The sequence below is a fragment of the Moschus berezovskii genome, chromosome 9 (genome assembly GCF_049115385.1).
Source record: "Moschus berezovskii isolate FMDL1 chromosome 9, NW_MosBer_1.0, whole genome shotgun sequence".
Taxonomy (NCBI): Eukaryota; Metazoa; Chordata; class Mammalia; order Artiodactyla; family Moschidae; genus Moschus; species Moschus berezovskii.
The window spans coordinates 387067-409278 of record NC_142468.1 but is presented as its reverse complement, the minus strand read 5'-3'; the positions used below and the strand labels follow the sequence as shown (position 1 = coordinate 409278).

The 22212-nt window shown below is 47.1% G+C and overlaps 1 protein-coding gene and 1 long non-coding RNA gene across 16 annotated transcripts; one reads left to right on the top strand and one right to left on the bottom strand.

Moving 5' to 3' along the window:
- The first annotated feature begins 103 nt into the window (after positions 1-103).
- Positions 104-19474, top strand: LOC129562384 (uncharacterized). The gene is made up of 3 exons (XR_008687191.2): positions 104-778; positions 5002-5111; positions 19339-19474. It is a non-coding gene; the product is annotated as an uncharacterized LOC129562384 (long non-coding RNA).
- On the bottom strand, positions 5265-22130 carry PATL2 (PAT1 homolog 2). Of its 15 annotated transcripts, none has more exons than XM_088839355.1 (16): positions 20411-22125; positions 18296-19936; positions 13745-13835; positions 12955-13151; positions 12272-12352; positions 11443-11585; positions 10878-10958; positions 10521-10659; positions 9467-9584; positions 9272-9369; positions 9009-9062; positions 8774-8907; positions 8492-8651; positions 7860-8000; positions 7093-7277; positions 5265-6299 (listed from the first exon to the last, which is right to left on the bottom strand). In XM_088839355.1, exons 2-16 carry the CDS (start codon positions 18308-18310, stop codon positions 6122-6124), a joined length of 1815 nt encoding a protein of 604 aa, XP_088695481.1. In that variant the 5' UTR covers positions 18311-19936; positions 20411-22125; the 3' UTR covers positions 5265-6121. The 15 variants fall into 15 exon arrangements, with proteins under 15 accessions (XP_088695481.1, XP_055291404.2, XP_088695473.1 ...); XM_055435429.2 differs by having other exon boundaries at positions 19884-19936; XM_088839347.1 differs by lacking the exon at positions 18296-19936 and having other exon boundaries at positions 20411-20929; positions 21656-22125.
- Positions 22131-22212: the final 82 nt, after the last annotated feature.

Sequence of the window (22212 nt, the reverse complement as noted above, 5' to 3'; positions counted from 1 at the left end):
CTCGTGACCCCCTCCCGTCGCGTCGTGCGCTTGCGCCGTGCGCCCGACCCGCTCTCCGCCTCGTGACCCCCGCCGCGTCCTGCGCCTGCGCCCTGCGCCCGACCCGCTCTCCGCCTCGTGACTCCCCGGCGCCGCCCACCACAGTGATACCCTGTCTTCGTTTGTTTCAGGGCGAGAAAGTTGCGGGTCTTCATTAGCGGCCGAAGAGAGACCTGGCAACTGTTTGCAATGCTACGTCACCCTCTGCTCTCTCACCGTCGCGGCCGCCCATCTGCGGAGGCCAGCCCCTGCCTCTCGAACCGCTTCTTCAGTTTAGCTTAGTTCAGTCAGTCGTGTCCGACTCTGCGACCCCACGGACTGCGGCACGTGCCAGGCCTCCTGTCCATCACCAACTCCCGGAGTTCACTCACACTCAGGTCCATCGAGTCAGTGATGCCATCCAAAGATCTCCTCCTCTGTCGTCCGCTTCTCCCGCCCTCAATATTTCCCAGCATAAGGGTTTTTTCGAATGAGTCAGCTCTTTGCACCGGGTGGCCAGAGTATTGGAGTTTCAGCTTTAGCATCAGTCCTTCCAATGAACACCCAGGACTCATCCCTTTAGGCTGAACTGGTTGGATATCCTTGCAGTTCAAGGGACTCTCAAGATTGTCTTCTCCAACACCACAGTTCGAAAGCATCAATTCTTCGGTGCTAAGCTTTCTTTATAGTCCAACTCTCACATCCATACATGATTACTGGAAAAACCACAGCTTTGACTAGTTGGACCTTTGTCGGGAAGGTAATGTCTCTGCTTTTTAATATGCTATCTAGGTTGGTCATAACTTTTATTCCAAGGAGCAAGCGTGTTTTAATTTTATGACTGCAGTCACCATCTGCAATGATTTTGGAGCCCCCCCAGAATAAAAGTCTGTCACTGTTTCCACTGTTTCCCCATCTGTTTGCCATGAAGTGATGGGGCCAGGTGCAATCTTAGTTTTCTGAATGCTGAGTTTTAAGCCAACTTTTTCACGCTTCTCTTTCACTTTCATCAAGAGGCCTTTGAGTTCCTCTTCACTTTCTGCCATAAGGGTGGTGTCATCTGCATATCTGAGGTTATTGATATTTCTCCCAGCAATCTTGATAACAGCTTGTGCTTCAACCAGCCCACTTTTTCTCATGATGTACTCTGCTGCTACGTCACTTCAGTCATGTCCGACTCTGTGCGACCCCATGGATAGCAGCCCACCAGGTTCCCCTGTCCCTGGGATTCTCCAGGCAAGAATACTGGAGTGAGATGCCATCGCCGCCTCCATGATGTACTCTGCATAGAAGTTAAATAAGCAGGGTGACAATATACAGCCTTGACGTACTCCTTTCCCGATTTGGAACCACTCTATTGTTCCCATGTCCAGTTCTAACTGTTGCTTTCTGACCTGCATACAGGTTTCTCAGGCAGGTCAGGTGGTCTGGGATTCCCATCTCTCATAATTTTCCACAGTTTATTGTGGTCCACACAGAAAAAGGCTTTGGTGTAGTCAATAAAGCAGATGTTTTTCTGGAACTCTCTTGCTTTTTCTGTGAGCCAATGGATGTCGGCAATTTGATCTCTGGTTCCTCTGCCTTTTCTAAAACCAGCCTGAACATCTGGAAGTTCACGGTTCATGTACTGTTGAAGCCTGGCTTGGAGAATTTTGAGCATGACTTTACTAGCGTGTGAGATGAGTGCAATTGTGAGGTAGTTTGAGCATTCTTTGGCATTGCCTTTCTTTGGGATTGGAATGAAGACTGACCTTTTCCAGTCCTGTGGCCACTGCTGAGTTTTCCAAATTTGCTGGCATATTGAGTGCAGCACTTTCACAGCATCATCTTTTAGGATTTGAAATAGCATAACAGGAATTCCATCACCTCGACTAGCTTTGTTTGCAAAGCTAAGGCTCACTTGCTTTTGAATTCCACGATGTCTGGCTCTAGGTGAGTGATCACACCATGGTGATTATCTGGGTCGTGAATATCTTTTTTTGTATAGTTCTTCTATGTATTCTTGCCACTTCTTATCTTCTACTTCTGTTAGGTCCATGCCATTCTGTCCTTTATTGAGCCCATCTTTGCATGAAATGTTCCCCTGGTATTTCTGATTTTCTTGAAGAGATCTCTAGACTTTCCTATTCTATTGTTTTCCTCTTTTCCTTTGCATTGCTCTCTGAGGAAGGCTTTCTTATCTCTTCTTGCTCTTCTTTGGAACTCTGCATTCAAATGGGTATATCTTTCCTCTTTTCCTTTCACTTCTCTTCACAGCTATTTGTAAGGCCGCCTCAGACAACCATTTTGCCTTTCTTTTCTTTGGATAGTCTTGATCACTGCCTCCTGTACAGTGTCACAGACTTCCCTCCATAGTTCATCAGGCACTCTAATCCCTTGAATCTATTTGTCACCTCCACTGTATAATCATAAGGGATTTGATATAGGACATACCTGAATGGTCTAGTGGTTTTGCCTACTTTCTTCAATTTAAGTCTGAATTTCCAATAAGGAGTTCATGGTCAGTGCCATAGTCAGCTCCCAGTCTTGTTTTTGCTGACTGTATAGAACTTCTTCATCTTTGGCTGCAAAGAATATAATCAATCTGATTTCGGTTTTGACCATCTGGTGATGTCCATGTGTAGTCTTCTCTTGTGTTGTTTGAAGAGGGTGTTTGCTATGACCAGTACATTCTCTTGGCAAAACTCTATTAGCCTTTGCCCTGCTTCATTCTGTATTCCAAGGCCAAATTTACCTGTTACTCTAGGTGTTTCTGACTTCCTACTTTTGCATTCCAGTCCCCTATAATGAAAAAGACATATTTTTTGGGTGTTAGTTCTAGAAGGTCTTGTAGGTCTTCATAGAACCATTCAACTTCAGCTTCTTCAGCGTTACTAGTTGGGGCATAGACTTGGATTACTGTGACGGTGAATGTTTTGCCGCTGAAACAAACATTCTATCATTTTTGAGATTGCATCCAAGTACTGCATGACTCTTGTTGACCATGATGGCTACTCCATTTCTTCTAAGGGATTCTTGCGTACAGTAGTAGATATAATGATCATCTGATTTAAATCCAACCATTCCAGTCCATTGTAGTTCACTGGTTCCTAAAGTGTCAGTGTTCACTCTTACCATCTCCTGTTTGACCACTTCCAATTTGTCTTGATTCATGGACCTAACATTCCAGGTTCCTACGCAGTATTGCTCTTTACAGCATTGGACTTTACTTCCATCAGTAGTCACATCCACAACTGGGTGGTGTTTTTTCTTTGGCTCCATCTTTTCATTCTTTCTGGAGTTATTTCTCCACTGATCTCCAGTAACATATTGGGCACCTACCAGCCTGGGGAGTTCATCTTTAAGTGTCCTCTCTTTTTGTTTTTTCATACTGTTTGTGGGGTTGTCATGTCAGGAATACTGAAGTGGTTTGCCATTCCCTTCTCCACTGCTTATTGGGCTGCTGTTTCTGCTTACAGGCCCTGGGTGGTGCAGTGTCCTTGGGACTGGACCAATCCATCACAGGAGAGCTGACTTGATGCTGACGTCAAATAATACCATTATATTAATAACAGGCTGGGGAAGTGGTAGAGTTCCTGTTTCCTACTTCTCTTTCCTTTAAGAACTATATGGCCCAAGATCACAGCAGAGGGGGCAGGAAGAGGTGGAGAGTAGGCATTTTGGAGAAGTCTCCTTAAGGGTACCAGTGTCTTTCTTAACACCTTCTCTTCCACAGTCTATGGGGTCACACAACTTTCAAAAGCCAACTCCTGTTTGTGCTTTGATTCCCATCCTCCTCCTGTTGTAGGAATTTGTAAACTTTCTCTCCACCGTGCCTACCCTTCCCCCATGCCTTTATAGGAGTGCTTTCATTATATATATATATCACTTTAAAAATAGTCTTTTAACCTACAGTGAGCACTACCTACTGTCACAAGTTCTCTGCTTCCCTTTCAGAAGATTCCAAATTGACTCTTTCTGTAGTCAACCCCTCTCCCCTTCCCTCAGCCTTTCTATTCAGGCCAACATCTCCACCTCAACTGTCCCTTAAGGTCAATGAGCAGAAATGCCAAAACCAACCATTACTTCTCTCTCTTCATTCCATACTCCACCCTTGAAATACTTTTTTTCCAGCTTTGGTAACTCCCTAGTTTTCTCCCTGCGCTTTCCCACGGAGAACAGTTCCTAGTCCTCTAGCTTCTCTTCCTGTGTCATCTTCCCCTCTCCTAACTTGTAAATGCCTCTGTGTGATGATAGCGCCCACTTCGATGTCTTTATCCCTGACCTTTTCCTTCAGCTCCAGACTGCTCTTTACCTACTTGATATATCTACTTGGATTTCTAACAGGACTCATATTAAATGTCTAAAATATTGATGATTACTCCCCAAATGCACTTTTCTGTTTTCCCCACATTAGTCTAGGGCACCCACCATTCACTCTGTCAGAGAGGCATCCTGGATTCTTCACCACCACCCTTATGCAGCCCATCAGCAATGTCTGTCAACTCTTATTTCCAAAACCTCTTTCAAACCTCTTCTCTTTCTGTCCCCACAGCTCTTCAATACTTGCTCCAACTTTGAGGGGGGGGGAGGGAAACAAAACTTTTGAACATTTTTTCCCTCTTGCTTTCTATCCTGTTCCCCTAGCAATCAGCAGTCAAGAATGATCATCTTAAAACAAAAGTGACAAAAGTCACTTCCCTGTTCAAAATTCTGACTTCCTAGCACAGTGGAAAACCCAGGTTTTTTTAAAAAGGGTCACAGATGTGTACCCTGCCTACTGCTCTCATACCTCATCACCCCACCCCTTATCTGTATGCCTCAGCCACATCTCCCTTCTCTTTTCTTCAAACATACCAAGTCCATTCTCACTTTAGGGGCTTTGTGCTCACTAGTCCTCTGCGTGGAATACTCATCTTTGATTCCAGCCTAACTTTAACCTCTCGTTGACAGTCCTTCCAGTTCACTCCAGTCACTCGTCCTCCAATTGTGTTCCCCCCATAGGATTTATTACTACTTGGTATCTACTGTCAGTCCCTGTCCAGCCAGAATGTCAGCTTCAGAAGAGCAAGGACTTTTATTTGGTCGTCACCGTTTCTCAACCACCTAAAATGGTACGTGGTTCAAAAAAGGGGCTCTAGTGTTTGCTGACGAGTGAGTGATCCTGTTTGTCAAAGTAAACCAAACATCTCATATCTCAAGGGAGATATTTATATTCCAACCCTCTTAGTTCAGCTTGGGCTACTTATAAAAAATGGCAACAGCAGAACAGTTTTCAAAGTCAGTCTATTGTTCAGCACAACAAGGACTTGTCCCTTACAAGTGAAGTGTCACACAAAAAAGAAAGTGACTTTGATTATACCTCTTAACTTACAAACAAGCTGCAGCACTTCATTCTGTTATCTTTTTAATTACACCTCATTTTGCTCTGCCTTTTTAGGCACATGGTTCAGTTTTTTGAAGCATAAGAAAAGGTTTTGGGCAAGGTTTGCCAGTATATCAACGCGTACAACTGTCTTCAAACTCTCTGGATCCCTGTGGGCAAAACCTATACACAGCTAGTGTCTGATCACTAAACTTTCCCCATATATAGGCATTCTGGAACAACCTGATCAGTAGATCAAAACAAACCTACAAAAAGAGGGGTCAGCTCCAAATGACTCCCCTTTATTGTGTGATGTGACTTAGTATCTCTGTCTTAGATCAAAACAAACCTACAAAAAGAGGGGTCAACTTCAAATGACTCCCCTTTATTGTGTGATGTGACTAGTATCTCTGTCTAGCAGAGGCAAAGCTCTGAGGAGAGAGGAGCTGCCTGTTCTCTGTGCATTTACATCTTGTTTACATCTGAGTTGTCCCTCAAATACTTTTTGAATGAACAGTTCATCTTCTCAAACTAATTCTTACTCTCAAATATCTTAGTGTGATAAATAATCAAAGTTCCTAGGAAAAAAACGGAAAGGTTTGGCTGAAGAAACAGGCCATACAACCCTAACTTGGAGCAGACTGGTGACTCAGTAAGTACCCACGTCTAGAAATACTTCGAAAAGCAAGTTATCCTCCATACTCTTGGTTTAAACATAGTAGAGAAGTGATAGAACCTAGTCTGGGCTCCAACCCAGGGCTATGATCTTAGTTCCACGGCCACATGCTCCATCCTAGCCTCCAGCTTCTGTACCAACTGCTTGTCCACATGGTGACAGAACAGGGGAAGAAGGTTGCTGGGGAAGGTCAGGGGTTCTGCCAGAGAGGCTGTAGGCATCTGAGCAATCTCCCAGGCAGTGAGAACCACCATGTCTGTCCTGGAGGGCAGAGAAGAAACACATTGGCATCTTAGTGTTTGTGCGGGAAATGGGCTCAGGGCCCAGGTTTGTTATCTTCTACCACCACTGCCACCCTCTGAACCTACAGCAATTAAGATAGAACGTTTGCCTGTTTGGTATGTGCCAGGCAATGCTTAGTGCTTTACGCATCTTCCGTCTTGCTTAATCTTCAGGTTTCTAACTGGTTAGTACCATCATCCTTAGATCCCTAGTTTATAGAGGAGGAACAGGCTAAAGAAAGTGAAATAATGTGCCCCGATGTTCTGCTGCTGGTAAGTGACAGAAGCAGAATTCACCCCTAGGTCTGTTACACTCCAAGGCTTGTCTCTTTAACGACTATCTTATATTGCCTCCCATGGGGGACAGCACTCTAGGCACTACAGAAAAAAAAAAAAAAAAAAGACAAAACAGCTACAAATCTGCCAGTCGCCTCTTCTCTGTCCAATCTCCTCCCCGGTGCTTGATTAAACCACTCAGGAAACAGCTAACCTGGTTTAAGCCTACATATCCCAGGGGGATTCCCAGGTGGCGTTAGCAGTGAAGAACCTGCCTGCCAATGCAGGAGATGCAGGTTCGATCCCTGGGTTGGGACGATCCCCCTGGAGGAGGGCATGGCAACCCACTCCAGCAGTCTTGCCTAGAGAATCTCATGGATAGAGGAGGCTGGCAGGATACAGTACACAGGGTCACAAAGAGTTGGACACAACTGAAGCAACTTAGCACACATCCCAGTGGTACTGAAATAGTATTTACAAGGTTTTTATGATCTTACCAAGCTGAATGGTCACTGCTGGGCTCCTTGAGGGAAGAATTCAGTGATACCAGCTGCTCCCCATGACTTAGCAGGGCATAGAGCAAAGATATGCCAAACTGCAAGTGATAAAGTGTCAAAGTGTCCAGGGTAAAGATGAGTTTACCATAGGCATCCAGTGCTTCCCTGGCTCTGTTGTTTCCAAACTAAAAGGGCAAGTTCATAGGTACAGACAGAGTCCAACATCCATAAACACATCAAGTTTTACCCTGGCTGGCCAAGAAACTCTGAGCTCTTTCCAAGGACATCACTGCTCTGAATTGTCCAAAAGATTCCTCTGGGGAGCTGATGATGAAATACACACTTGTGGTCTCTGCCCCGAGGAGTCAGAGACTGTAGGTTGGGAATGGACCCAGGAATCTGATGCGGGTAGGATGTGGAGCCCGTTTTAAGAGGCACTGCATGAGGCAAAAATCTTCAGAAGGGGTTCACAGGATAATCCACTAGAACATTGGAAGATATGAGATCTTTCATATATAGCTCTCACCTTATATTTATTATGCACCTAATAAGTATAGTGTTCCATGTATATGATTTATAAACACGCAGGTGGTGTAGTTCAGAATTTTTGTAGTAAAAGGATTCACTATCAAAAAAGTTTGGTGACTTCTGATCTAGAAGCACCATCATCATCTGGAGCTTGTTAAAAAAGCAACCCCACCCTGGGTCCCTTCCAGTTAGCACCTGGAGCCTCCTGTGGAGAGACCAAAGCCTCCCACACGTGTTACCTGATTCTGAAGCACCACAGTGATTGGCCGCTCAGAGGAGCCAGGTGGTAGCTGCATGAGTCCCTGAAGTCCTTGGAGGAGTTCACGGAAGGTCAAGTGCCTGATACATCTGCTCAGAGGTTGAAGTAACATTTGCAGGGCCTGCAGGAAGATCAGTAAGGGCCTCTCTGACTCCTTGACAACTTCACCTCCAGTCTCTTTCTTACCAACCTGCTTCTAGCCCCTTCTGGTCAGCTCAGACCTACCAGGCCTGTCACTACTCAGGAGTGTTCATCCCTAGCAGCAGCCCTTCAATGCCCACTTGTCCTCCACGCCTTCCCTGAGCAAAGGGGCTTGGGGCTCGGCACTTATCGGGGTCCTCATCTTCCCTAACCGCCAGAACACACGCACACCTGTGTAACCACACGCCTGAGGGTTTTCCTTTCTTCACTGTGCCTGAGGATCAAAGATCACCAGCTGTTCCTGTGGCAGTCTTCTATAACCCCCTTCCCTGAGGGTGGCAGGGTCAGTCTCCCTCACCACCCAAAACCTTCTCTGGCTTCTCCGAGGGTGGGGAGTGGAAGGAGGAGAAGGGATGAGCATTGCTAACCCATCCACAAAACCATCCTCTCCTCCACTCCGTGCCACACTACCTGATCAGCCACGTCCCTCTTGACCAGGAAGGGCAGGTGGCGGGTGATGGCCAGCAGCAAGCTGACAGCTCGATCCCGGGGCAGGAAGGGGAGGAGCCGGGCCACCAGGGCTTTCCCCTTCCCCACGGACAGCGCCTGCAGGAAGCCGTCATCTGCCGCCCTGCAGGGACACAGGCAAACATTGCAGGGCTCCGCTAGAGCAGAGGGCCGGTGCCAAAAGGGAGGGGCCAAAGCTAAGCCACTGTCTCCTCCTGGGATGGGGTGTGACCATCCCACACTCACTCCAGATTATTCTGCCCCTGGGCCTTTAAGGCCTGGAAGAGCTTCTCAACCCGGCTGCTCTGCTGCTCACAGTCTCGGGGCTGTGCAGGCCCATCCTGCTGGCCATCCTCTATCTCCAGTAACTGAAGGAACATCTGGGAACGCGAGGGTTGGGGGGAGACGAAGAAGGGGTCAATGTGAGCATATCCTGCTCTCAAGGGAGGCAAGGGACTCACTGCTAAGGCTGAGGTCTCACCTTCTCAATCCGGTACAGCACCCAAAGCCTCTGACTGCTTGCAGCTGCTGTCTCCTAGAGAAGAGTCCCTGGCTGTCAGCCACAACTCCAGCAACAGCAGCCCACGCCTAGGCAGGCCAGGACGTGAGCTGGAAAGACTAAATCGCAAAGCCTGATCACTCCTCTTTCTCTAAGCTCACAATCTGAACTCAAGCATGATAGTGCTCCAGACCTTTCTCCAAAACACAGGGAGAGAAAAAAGCTGTAGGAAGATAAACTCCTACCTGCTCTTGAGTTCCATGGGGCACAGCATCAATAGCTCGGCGAGGGGTAAAACACGTCGATACAGCTACCTGGCCCAGGGAACCCTCAATTCGAACCACTGTGTGGAAAGAGTCAGACAGGCACATGCCCCTCTGCTTTCCATCTGGGTCCAACCAGATGTCCACCCCAACCCAGCAGGTCAGCCCTGGTCCTACCTGATTCATAAGCCTCCGCCTTCTGAATGTAAGGTGTGACCAGCTTGAGAGACTCAAACCTGCTTCTTCGCCCAAGCAGCTCTTCATCTGCCTGCTTCTCTAGTTTCTGATAATATTCCTGAGAGTTCACGGATTAGTCAAATGTATACTCGTTGGTTGAACTTAAGACTTAGGGCTCTCCAGTATAACCTCGCAGTGCACCCTTGTCTACAGCATTCATTCCAGAAACGCTCCTGGGATGTAAGGCCCTTCTAGAGCCACTCTAAAACATCTTCAGCACCCTAAGCCCCATGCCCCCTGATCTGGGGCCCCCCATCCTAAGGACTTGAAGAGCTAGGATGGAAAGGCAGAGAAGCAAAGCAGAGAGCCCAGAAAGTGAAAGTGTTAATTGCTCAGTCATGTCTGACTTTTTGTGACCCCATGGACTGTAGCCCACCAGGCTCCTCTGTCCATGAAATTCTCCAGGCAAGAATACTGGAATGGGTAGCCATTTACTACTTCACGGGATCTTCCCAACCCAGGTACTGAACCCGGGTCTCCTGCACTGCGGGCAGATTCTTTACCGTCTGAGCCAAAGGGAAGCCCAGACAACCTAGAACTCACGGACAAAGGGTAGACAGGAAGAAGACAGAAAGGAGTCAAAAAACCTGCCACATTTGTTCAAGAAATTGAATTCCATTACCTATAAAAGTTCCTTGTGTTTTAGATCTTTAAAAAAAGGTAAAAGGAAAGTAGACGAATGTTTATAATAAGTCATTTATAAGAGAAACCAATGTGTACAAAAGATGAGAATGTCATTTTCAGACTGAGTAGGAGAAACTCTTGTCAAAATATGGAGACAAAATCTCAGAGTGTTTCGGGAACACAAATAATGCTCTGCAGCTGAAACTTAAGAGAAAGGGAAGGAGTTTGGATGTCACGTATAGAAACATGACCCCATCCTTTCACAGTCGTCCCTCCCACGAGAAGGGACGTGGTGACTGAGCTGAAGGCAGGCTCTCAGCACCATGGAGTCAGGCCACTTGACCCCAAGGTCCGAGGCCCTGGGACCCACCTGGTAGTAACAGTCATCAAGGCGGGGGTTCTCACTCCGCAGCTGGACCATCTGCACTTTTACCACCCAGTCCTTCTCCTTCTGCGTCATGAGGTTAGCGTAGGAGTCTGGCTGCTGAGGCCACTTCTTGGCTGGGGGACTTCAAGCCAAGAGGACGGCTCTTTAAACCTACACCTCCCTGACCCCTTCTACCTCAACCACCGCCCCCCCATCCCCAGAGACCTCCCCAGGGAGTAGAGAGCGCCTGGAGCTGGATATCGGGGGACGGTGGGGGGCTCTGGGAGAGGTGCCTTACCACAAGGGAAAACCCAGCATGCAGGGGGCTCCACTCAATCCTGCTCCTCCTCTAGGCTTTACCTTTGTGGTCGACCCTGCTGTTGCTGCTGCTTCAAGATCCGCTGGTGCTGAGGGTGGAGCTGGGTCAGATGACTGGGGAGTCTTAGAAAGAAACATGGGCTGGGTGGGACCAAGCTCTTAGCAGCCTCCCCCTTTCTTTTAGCCTGTGGGAACCTCAGCCGGACAGCTATGGGACCTGACCTGCTCAGGACCCTACCCAACGTCAGCCACATGAAGCATCACTATCCTAGTTCAGCAGGGTCCACATCCCCTCCAAGATGTATATCCCTGAGATGGGGCTGCAGGAAATCCCAACACGATAGAAAACCATTTGGCCTGGCTATCAGGACTTCTGAGTCCTAGGCTCAGTTCTGGGCCAGCTGACCTCAGATAGTGCTGGGCTTCCATCTCACCTGTGAGGGAAGGGACTACATGTCATCTCATACTTCCCTTAGTGAGTTTCTCTAAGTGTTTTTCTGTGGCAGCTGATAGAAGGGCAGCCATGCCTCCTCAGCTACTACCTCCCATCTTCTGGAGGTAACCCAGCCTGTCTGGACCCCAGGGGAGGGGCGCCCTGATCTATCACCTGAGCCTCAGGGGCCACGAGGTGGGCGGTCTGCAGAGGAGTGACGGGTCTGGTGCGGGCAGTCGAGGTCCAAAGTGGCGGGCTGCAGAGCCGGAGCTGGGAAGGGTGGGCCGGGACGGAAGGGGAGCCAGGTGGTCCAGGGTCTGCAAGAGGAATTTCAGGGTCTGAGAGAAGCACGTCTCCATCAACAGATCCTGCCTTTGCTGCTGATTGCCTTTCTGCCCTAGGGTCTCATCTGCCTTTGCCTTGAAGAACCTCACCCAACATCTGCCACATTGGGGCCCCTCAAGCCAGTCATGAGGACACCAGACTGTGGGCCCCCTTCTTGTTTCCAGCAGGTTTGTCACCCCCTAGGGAGTAACTCTTGGCCCCTGACAATGTGGAAGCCTGTGCTGTTTTCTCGCTGTTTGGGTCAGCTCCCCATCTTTTCTCCCTCTGAGTGTCGTCAGACCTTGTCTTCAGCCCTTCTCAGATGCCTCTGAAGCCCTCCTCAGCCTACAATTCCCTTCTCTTCTCCCTGCTGGATTTCTGGAAGCCCCTCCACTGCAAGTCATGTGTTCTTTCTAGCACGAGGCTCAGTGCTGTTTATGCTCTGTAGGCTGGAATTGTTTTCCTTTTTCTAGGAAGGCCAGCCGTCCCAGGACCCACTCTGTCCTTTACCAAGCTTCTCTGAACGGCAGGCGCACCGCCCCATCCATACCCTTACCTCACTTTGCTGCATCCCCAGAGCAAGGTCAAGAGCAGAGTGTAATGTTAGGAAGGGGGACCCTCCAAACACTGCTTCTCAGCACCCCGTCTTTCTCACAGCATGGAGACTGGAGACACTCACCTGCCACAGAAAGTGCAAGGAGGCAGGGGGCATCCCCAGAACACAAGGGGCTGTGATTCCAGGGAAGCTGAGAAGATCTTTCTGGAATGGGAGGGAGGAAAACTCAGGCAGGAATGAGCCCCTGTGATAACATCTACATTCACCAGTGTTAATGGTGGGGGGGTGGTGAGCAGCAGGACCAACCATTTCCAATACTCGGGATACAGGCAGCCTGGCCCTCCCTCAATTTCAAAGTCAGTAGGGTCAAGACCCCCTCTCCTTCCACCAAAGGGAAGCCAGCTGGCATCTGAGGAGTTAAGCTGAAGCAGGGTCTGAGTAACTTCATTTCTGCATGGGGACCCCTTGTGCCTCCCCATGTGCTGACGGAATCCAAGGGACTGCAAAGACACAGGGGTCCAAGGTCGAAGACGACTCATTTCATCAGCTGGAATGAAAATGACTCATTTCAGGAGCAGAGCCAGCATCCCTGGGTGGGTGACACAGCCCTGCTGGACCTGCACTCAAGGTGAGGGCAGCATCAGAAACTAAGCAGGAGACAGATGGAAGGAGGGAAGGAAGGTGAGAGTCTCTACTGGGGTTCAAGCCTGAAATAGAAAGTGTTCCCCACCTAGAGAGGGGTGAAGAGAAGAGAGATGTGAGATGCAGCCTGTTCAGGACAACCCCACGCCCTCCTGCCGCGGCACCTGGCTGTTATGGACAGCGCCGAGGACAGCTGGGTCCCCCAGATCTTTCTCTTCCTCCTCGTCCACTTCCTCCTCCTCCAAGTCTGGTGCTAAATCTGGATCCAGTTCCTCTTCCTCCAATTGAGAGGCAGACACCAGCTCTTCCTCAAGAGCTAAGGGGACGTGGGACTTGCCTGAGCCTTGGTTTAAGCGGGAGCCTGCGGAGGAAGTAGAAACAGGCTCAGCTGTGAAGGGCCTGGTCTGGAGAGGATGCTTCTCTTAGCACTTCTGTTCACAAGCCGTCTCCAGCACCATCTTCAAACATTGCCTCTTGCTGTATGAGTTCAAGTCAGCCTCACTACCCCAGGGTGCCCCAGCCACCCCTGACTTGAGCAAATGGAACACAGCAGGCGCCAATCGCCTTCACCTTCCTCAGCCCCTCATTAGAGCCACTACAGGCTTCTCCACCTGCTCATCCCCGACAGCCCTTTCTATGCCTCTTTAATCAACCAAGTTCCAGCTGCCCTGACTCATGGCAATTTAACCCTCATGTGCCAGAGACTTCACGTGTATATGTTCATGTATTGCTCACGACAATACAAGGCTGGTATTGATCATTTTTCTCAGACGGTGAGGAAAATAGACCCCATAAACACGATTTCAGTCACCCTCATGATGTAGCAGTAGGTAAAAGAACTTGGGAATCATAGCAGTTTTGACTCAAACCCATGTCTATCCACTGAACCACATCCCCAAGCCGCTGCACTCCTGGGACTTTTATCAGATACCATAGACCACTTGGTGACATTACCTTGGAGGCATTTTATCTTTTCGGGCTGGCAGACTTGCTCCATGGCTGTTTCCTCTGGCGAGAGAGCATTGTTAGCCTCTGGAAGGTAAACCTGGGACAGGGAAGGGACCCAGAGACCCCTGTCCTTAGTAGAGGATGGCCTGGCATCAAAACAACCAAGGTCTCCCCCCGGCAAAGCTGTCAGAAAAGTTTGATCCAGATCTCCAAGGAGTAGAATCCCAGGCTCTCAGATGGCCCTAAGCCCCCCACCCTCTGACCTCAGCTCTAGGGAGCTGTCTCGCAAAGGGACAGAAAGAAGAGGCAGGCGAGGAGCTGGAGGAGAAGCACTCCCACACAGTCACCACCAGCCTCAGCCTGTGCACAGGGAGGGGCTCACAGCCGCCTGGGTGCCAGTACCCACCCCAGCACCGTGGCTGTCCTTTCTGCTCAGCGTGGCCATGGCAGCCTGGGCCAGGCAGGCTCGCTGCCCCGGCTTTAAGATTCCCAGCCCCTGCCCTGCTCCCCCGTTAAAGGGCCAGCATCTCCAACCACTGCATCTTGGTAGAAATGTCAGAACACAAACTCATGAGAAAGAAAACCCTTGAAAGGGCAAGAGAATTAGAGTGCATTTTGAACCATCCATGGTTGTGAGTACAGTTTATTGGGATGGGTTATTTGGGAGCAGGTATATAAGATGAGGATCCCTGTTTTCCATACTCTTAACAGGAACTTTGTCAGGTTATGTTCTCTTCAATCCCTAAACTTGCTCCATTAAATTGGATAGGAAATCTCTGGTGGATCCTGAGGCTACTACAGAGTAGCCAAGTTCTCAGTGCTTCAGGGCAGGATGCTTGTGGATCCTGAAGGGCCACCTGGAGATACTTGCCCTTCCTGGTGAACTTGTGTCTGCTTGAGCTTGAGTCTGTTACCAGTTCTAGTGAATGCAGAAGTCAGATATTCCACATGAAAACACTTCTGCCTGAGTTTCACAGATAATCCCCAATCTTCCTGGCTGCTGTAAATGGAAACCTGGTTCTGATGCTCAGAAGTAAAAAGAAAAGAAAATAACAATAAAAACCAGCACCTCAGGACTGCTGGTGGCAAACGCTGAGACCCACCTGGGGCTCATCCAGCCCCTCAGTGATTCTGGTGTCTGTGCCCACATCCTGTGTTCAGCTGAAGTACACAGGCGTTACACAACCTCTGAAAAAGCTGAAAACGTGAAGATAATTCTCTTCATTAAAAACCCAAGTAAGAGGCCTATTGTCATGGTTATAGAGCCATGATTCTGGGGCCTCCAAAGAAAAATATTATTTTCAAAAGCTTCTCTGTAGGTTAGAACTATATGGGTGAGGGGACAAATTTAAGTAGCTTGAAAGTTACCGATGCAAGATCTCAAAAACGACAGAATGACCTCTGTTCATTTCCAAGGCAAACCATTCAATATTACAGTAATCCAAGCCTATGCCCCAACCAGTAACGCTGAAGAAGCTGAAGTTGAACAGTTCTATAAAGACCTACAAGACCTTCTAGAACTAACACCCAAAAAAGATGTCCTTTTCATTATAGGGGACTGGAATGCAAAAGTAGGAAGTCAAGAAACACCTGGAGTAACAGGCAAATTTGGCCTTGGAGCACTGAATGAAGCAGGGCAAAGGCTAATAGAGTTTTGCCAAGAGAACGCACTGGCCATAGCAAACACCCTCTTACAACAACACAAGAGAAGACTCTACACATGGACATCACCAGATGGTCAACACCGAAATCAGATTGATTATATTCTTTGCAGTCAAAGATGGAGAAGCTCTATACAGTCAGCAAAAACAAGACCGGGAGCTGACTGTGGCTCAGATCATGAACTGCTTACTGGAAATTCAGACTTAAACTGAAGAAAGTAGGGAAAACCACCAAACCATTCACGTATGACCCAAATCAAATCCCTATGATGATACAGTGGAAGTGAGAAATAGATTTAAGTGATTGACAGAGTGCCTGATGAACTATGGACAGAGGTTCGTGACATTGTACAGGAAACAGGGATCAAGACCATCCCCATGGAAAAGAAATGCAAAAAAGCAAAATGGCTGTCTGAGGAGGGTTTACAAATAGCTGTGAAAAGAAGAGAAGCCAAAAGCAAAGGAGAAAAGGAAAGATATAAGCATCTGAATGCAGAGTTCCAAAGAATAGCAAGGAGGATAAGAAAGCCTTCCTCAGCGATCAGTGCAAAGAAATAGAGGAAAACAACAGAATGGGAAAGATTGGAGATCTCATCAAGAAAATTAGAGATACCAAGGGAACATTTCATGCAAAGATGGGCTCGACAAAGGACAGAAATGGTATGGACCTAACAGAAGCAGAAGATATTAAGAAGAGGTGGCAGGAATACACAGAAGAACGGCACAAAAAAGATCTTCACGATGAAGATAATCATGATGGCGTGATCACTCACCTAGAGCCAGACATTCTGGAATGTGAAGTCAAGTGGGCCTTAGAAAGCATCACTATGAACAAAGCTAGTGGAGGTGATGGAATTCCAGTGGAACTATTTCAAATCCTGAAAGATGACGCTGTGAAAGTGCTGCACTCAATATGCCAGCAAATTTGGAAAACTCAGCAGTGGCCACAGGATTGAAAAAGGTCAGTTTTCATTCCAATCCCAAAGAATGCTCAAACTACCTCACAATTGCACTCATCTCACACACTAGTAAAGTCATGCTCAAAATCCTCCAAGCCAGGTTTCAGCAATACATGAACCCTCCAGATGTTCAAGCTGGTTTTAGAAAAGGCAGAGGAACCAGAGATCAAATTGCCAAATCTGCTGGATCATCGAAAAAGCAAGAGAGTTCCAGAAAAACATCTATTTCTGCTTTATTGACTATGCCAAAGCCTTTGACTGTGTGGATCACAATAAACTGTGGAAAATTCTGAAAGAGATGGGAATACCAGACCACCTGACCTGCCTCCTGAGAAACCTGTATTCAGCTCAGGAAGCAACAGTTAGAACTGGACATGGAACAACAGACTGGTTCCAAAGAGGAAAAAGAGTACGTCAAGACTGTATATTGTCACCCTGCTTATTTAAGTTATATTCAGAGTACATCATGAGAAACGCTGGGCTGGAAGAAGCACAAGCTGGATCAAGATTGCCTGAAGAAATATCAATAACCTCAGATATGCAGATGACACCACCCCTATGGCAGAAAGTGAAGAATAAAGAGCCTCTTGATGAAAGTGAAAGAGGAGAGTGAAAAAGTTGGCTTAAAGCTCGACATTCAGAAAACTAAGATCATGGCATCCAGTCCCATCACTTCATGGCAAACAGGTGGGGAAACAGTGGAAACAGTGACTGACTTTATTTTTCTGGGCTCCAAAATCACTGCAGATGGTGGCTGCAGCAATGAAATTAAAAGATGCTTTCTCCTTGGGAGGAAAGTAATGACCAACCTAGACAGCATATTAAAAAGCAGAGACATTACTTTGTCAACAGAGGTCTGCCTAGCAAGGCTATGTTTTTTCCAGTAGTCGAGTATGGATGTGAGAATTGGACCATAAAGAAAGCTGAACACCAAAGATTTGATGATTTTGAACTGTGGTGCTGGAGAAGACTCTTAATAGTCCCTTGGACTGCAAGGAAATCAAACCAGTGCATCCTAAAGGAGATCAGTCCTGGGTGTTCATTGGAAGGACTGCTTTTGAAGCTAAACTCCAGTATTTGGTCACCTGATGCAAAGAGCTGACTCATTTGAAAAGACCCTGATGCTGCGAAAGATGAAGGCAGGAGGAGAAGGGGACGACAGAGCATCGATGAGATGGTTGGATGGCATCACCGACTCAATGGACGTGGGTTTGAGTAAACTCCGGCAGTTGGTGATGTACAGCCAGGCCTGGTGTGCTGTGATTCATGGGTTCACAAAGAGTCAGACATGACTGAGCAACTGAACTCTACTGAATAAATTAATTATTGTGCTGATTTGAACTCTAGGTTGGTATCTCCTGGTTGGCAGTCTGGGGTCTTCTTATGCTTTATTTATCCTTACAGTATTTACATTTGCCACAAAACCTGCATTCAACTGATAATGTTTGCATTTAATAGAATTTAACATAAAAGATTGAGGATTTCTATCCCCCAAACAGACCTAATCTGGATGGATTTGTAAGAAGGCAGCCATCTTCAAACTCATTAAATTAAAACATTTAATGATAATTCTCTCTGGATTACAGAATCCCCGTGGTTTTAATTTTCTTCTTTATAGTTTTTAGATTGTTCTGATCTTGTGGACATATTTCTTTGTGGCAGAAAAAAATAAACATGAGTTAAAAAAAATAATACTATATTGTGATACTGGCTCTTGTTTCTCTGCATCACTTGTATGCTTTTAATTCTTGCCCTGATCCGAGCCACCCAGTGAAACATTTCCTGTGAACCCTTGCTCAGAAGTGGTTTTCAAGTGGATAGTATGAGGCCTTTCAAATCACATGGGCTGGCACTTGAATCATAGCTCAGAGTGAACATGGACAAGATCTTGATTCTCTGAAACTGTCTCTTCATCTGTAAAAGAAAGAAAGACCTACCTTCTGAATTGTCATGTAGTTGGATCAGCGGCCTCCCAAACTTTAATGTGTTGATGAATCACCTGGGATGTTGTTAAAATGCAGGCTCTGACTTAGTAGGTCTAGGATGGCCGCAAGGGTCTGCATTTCCAAGAGGTCCTAGAAGTGGAGCTGATGTTGTGACGCATGAACCACACTCTGATGAGTGACACAACATCTGCAAGAGCCCAGGCACAAATGTCCTACCTGTGCTTGTTCCTCTCCTTCCAGGGGGCCTGGGTTTTCTGGCTGCTTGATGAGCCCACCTCAGGGAAGTGCTGACTGAGATCTCTTAAGGTGCAACTCAACTCACCTGAGCTTCAACATATTCCTGTTTTCTCCCCACTTCAATATCCTTATTTTGTTTTCTCTGTTCAAGGACTTCATTCTTCTTTGGCCTAACAAAGATACTGGTACCTATGCATTTAGGTGATAATGTTTAATTAATTAGTTAGTTTTTGGCTCTGCTGGGTCTTGGCTGCTGCGTGCAGGCTCTCTCTAGTTGCTGTGAGCGGGGTTACTCTGCAGTTCTGAGGCGTGGGCTTCTCATTGCGGTGGCTTCTCCTGGTGTGGAGCACGGTCTCTAGGGCATGCCCGCTTCAGTAGTTGTGACCCGAAGCTTGTGCAATCCTCCCGGGCCAGGGATTGAACCTGTGTCCCCTGCGTTGGCAGGTGGATTCTTAAAAATTCTTAAAACGTTGGCAGGTGGATTCTTAAGACACCAGGCAAGTCCGGATCATTTTTTAAAGATTATTGAGGTATAATTGACATATGATAAATTGCACTTAGAGTATACGATTTAATAAGTTCTACAGTATGTATACACTTGAGAAACCATCCTCCTCCTCAAGATAATGACATATCCATCACCCGCCCAAAGTGTCTTTAAGCTCCGGATGCACCCTCCGACTCCTGGATACCAACCATCTGCTTCTGTTACATAGACTAGTCTGCCTTTCCTAGAATTTTAAATACAAAGAATCATGCACAGTTACTCTTTTACTATCTCACCTTTTCTCTTTCAGCCTAATTATTCCAGCCCTATGGATCATAACCCACCAGGCTCCTCTGTCCATGGGATTCTCCAGGCAAGAATACTGGAGTGGGTTGCCATGACCTCCTCCAGGGAAATCTTCCCAACCCAGTGATCAAACCCGCGTCCCCTATGTCTCCTGCACTGGCAGGCGTGTTCTTTACCACTAATGAAATTACCTGGGAAGCCTCATTTATTGTCTCACTTTTTTCTTTCAGCCTAATTATTTCATCCATGTTATTGTGTGTACCAGTAACTCATGTGTTGTTTATTGCTGATAGTGTTTCATTGTATGGATAGCTGGCATAATTTGTTTATCCATTTGCCTGTTGATGGAACTTTGAACGTTTTCCAATTTCTGATTGTTACCAATATAGCTGCTTTTAACAGTTTTGCACAAGTCCTTGTATGAATATACACTTGCATTTTCTCTTGGGTAAACACCTAGAGTGGAGTGGTTGGGTCATATGGCCAGTGTATGATTAAGTTTAAAAAACTTAATCTATTTTCCAAAACAGGTGTACCATTTTACATTACCAACAAAAGAGTATGAAGTTCCATTTCTTCCACATTCTGGAAAATATTTACGACTGTGAATAAACACAGGAGAAATTTTTTTCGGAAAGTCATTAGGGCCAAAAAAAGCATTTCCATCATTCATCCTACTCATGGGAGATAACAGTATTAAAAGGCCATGTTTGTAGATTTCCAGAAGTTTGCTCTCATAAGAGAATATAAAAAAGAAGTAACTGAAAAATGTACTTTTCTCTGTCTTCACAGCTTTTTTAAAAAGTGTTTTTAAAATAGATTTTCTTAGGGAATAGATCAGATTCTATCTCGTAAGAATTTTAAGTATTACGGTATTTGACTGTGAGGTGGTAAACAAGGACTAGCTCTCTTTCTTCCTTTACCGCCAGGGCACTAGAAAATAATTGAACACTAACATTATTGGCCTTCAGTTCAGTTCAGTCACTCAGTCGTGTCCGACTCTTTGCAACCCCATGAATCACAGCACGCCAGGCCTCCCTGCCCATCACCCACTCCTGGAGTTCACTCAAACCCACCTCCATCGAGTCGGTGATGCCATCCAGCCATCTCAATCTCTGTCGTCCCCTTCTCCTCCCGATCCCAATCCCTCCCAGCATCAGAGTCTTTTCCAGTGAGTCAACTCTTTGCATGAGGTGGCCAAAGTATTGGTGCTTCAGCTTTAGCATCACTCCTTCCAGTGAACACCCAGGACTGATCTCCTTTAGAATGGACTGGTTGGATCTCCTTGCAGTCCAAGGGACTCTCAAGAGTTTTCTCCAACCCCACAGTTCAAAAGCATCAATTCTTCGGCGATCAGCTTTCTTCACAGTGCAACTCTCACATTCATACATGACCACGGGAAAAACCATAGCCTTGACCAAACAGACCTTGGTTGGCAAAGTAATGTCTCATAGCAGACTCTTAATCATTACAGAACACTCACTACGAACTCCCTGGGGCTCTCTCGGTGCACACTCCCCTTCATTAGGTCTGTGGAGAGGAACCTGCTTTCTTTAGTGTAGACACGAGCTCCACAACAGGGATTACTGAAAGGTCTAAAAATAAGGGAAAGGAATCCAGATGACATTTCTTGGGCTCTCTGGGGAAGCACCACCCAACTCCCTTCAACTGCACACCAGGGTGATTTCCAAGACCTCTGCCACTCTCGGCCCCCAAGTTCACTTCCTCTTCCGGGTATTCCACTCCAGAAATGATCCTTGGACTCAGCCACCAGGTCATGTCAGCTCCTTTTTATGTTATCTATGGAGAGTGGGTTTTCTTAACAAGTCTTTGTAACATTGACACCCTCTTAGAATCTATAGGTCTAACTTTGTTATTTGAGCCCACAGAAGATGCAATCCAAATTCATACTAAAATTGTCCAGTCCTCTATCTTCCAAGTGTCTGAAGCGCAAATGCCATTAGAATCAGGCCAGCCTGTAACCTCAGCCTTTGTTTTCCTATCCCTACAAATATAACGGGGTGATTCCTACATCCTAGGGTTTATTCAGGTATCCCTCACATGTTCAGCCGGTCCTTCCTTCATGAGTTTAACCAGCCACTCATCTGCACTCTCCTCCATTAAGTTCATCAAGTATCCAGTCCGGGCCAACCTCCATTCTAGTGTGCTAAGTCGCAGGGACTAATGTCCCTCGAGGCGGTAGACACGCTAATGCTCTAAGCAGTTACTGCTTTTATAACAGTTTTTACTATCAGTGGTCATTTCTCCACTAACCACCAAAGCAAAGAAAATTACTTAAATTACAACGGCAGGCTACGGACCAGAGTTTCTTGGCACCGACGTTCCGAAACGCCTTTCCTTTTTGGAAAATAATCAGGAAGCAAGAAGGTCCTCCTTCATGCCAGATGGTTCTCTGAGCTCGAGGTTCCTGGAAACTTCTTGCCCAGAGAATCCAGAAGACTTGCAATGTATTTCTGGGCTGGAATTGTGAACCGAGTTCTGATTCCGCCCCCAGTACCGTTCAGTCTCCGTCCTTACCCTTAACAGTTCTATGCTTCAGGTCTCCCAGCTGAAAACCAGGTGCTAGGGTCCTAACTGGCTGGGGCATGCACGGGAACAAGTCCCTTAGCCTTTCCGGTGCTGCTCCGAAAAGCGAGGGTTCGTCCACACCGAGGTTCTCGGGTGAGCGGTTCGCGCGCCAGGCTTGGGCGCGCACCCCAGATAAGAGGGCGCTGATGCATAGGCCGCGAATGCACCGAGCCCAACCCTGCCTTCCTGAGCATCAAGAGACTCTTCAGAAAATGAAACTGAAAACGGGGAAGCCGGTTTCTAACCTGCCCCGGCCTAGTTCGCTCGGAGACTTGTGACGGCCCGGCGG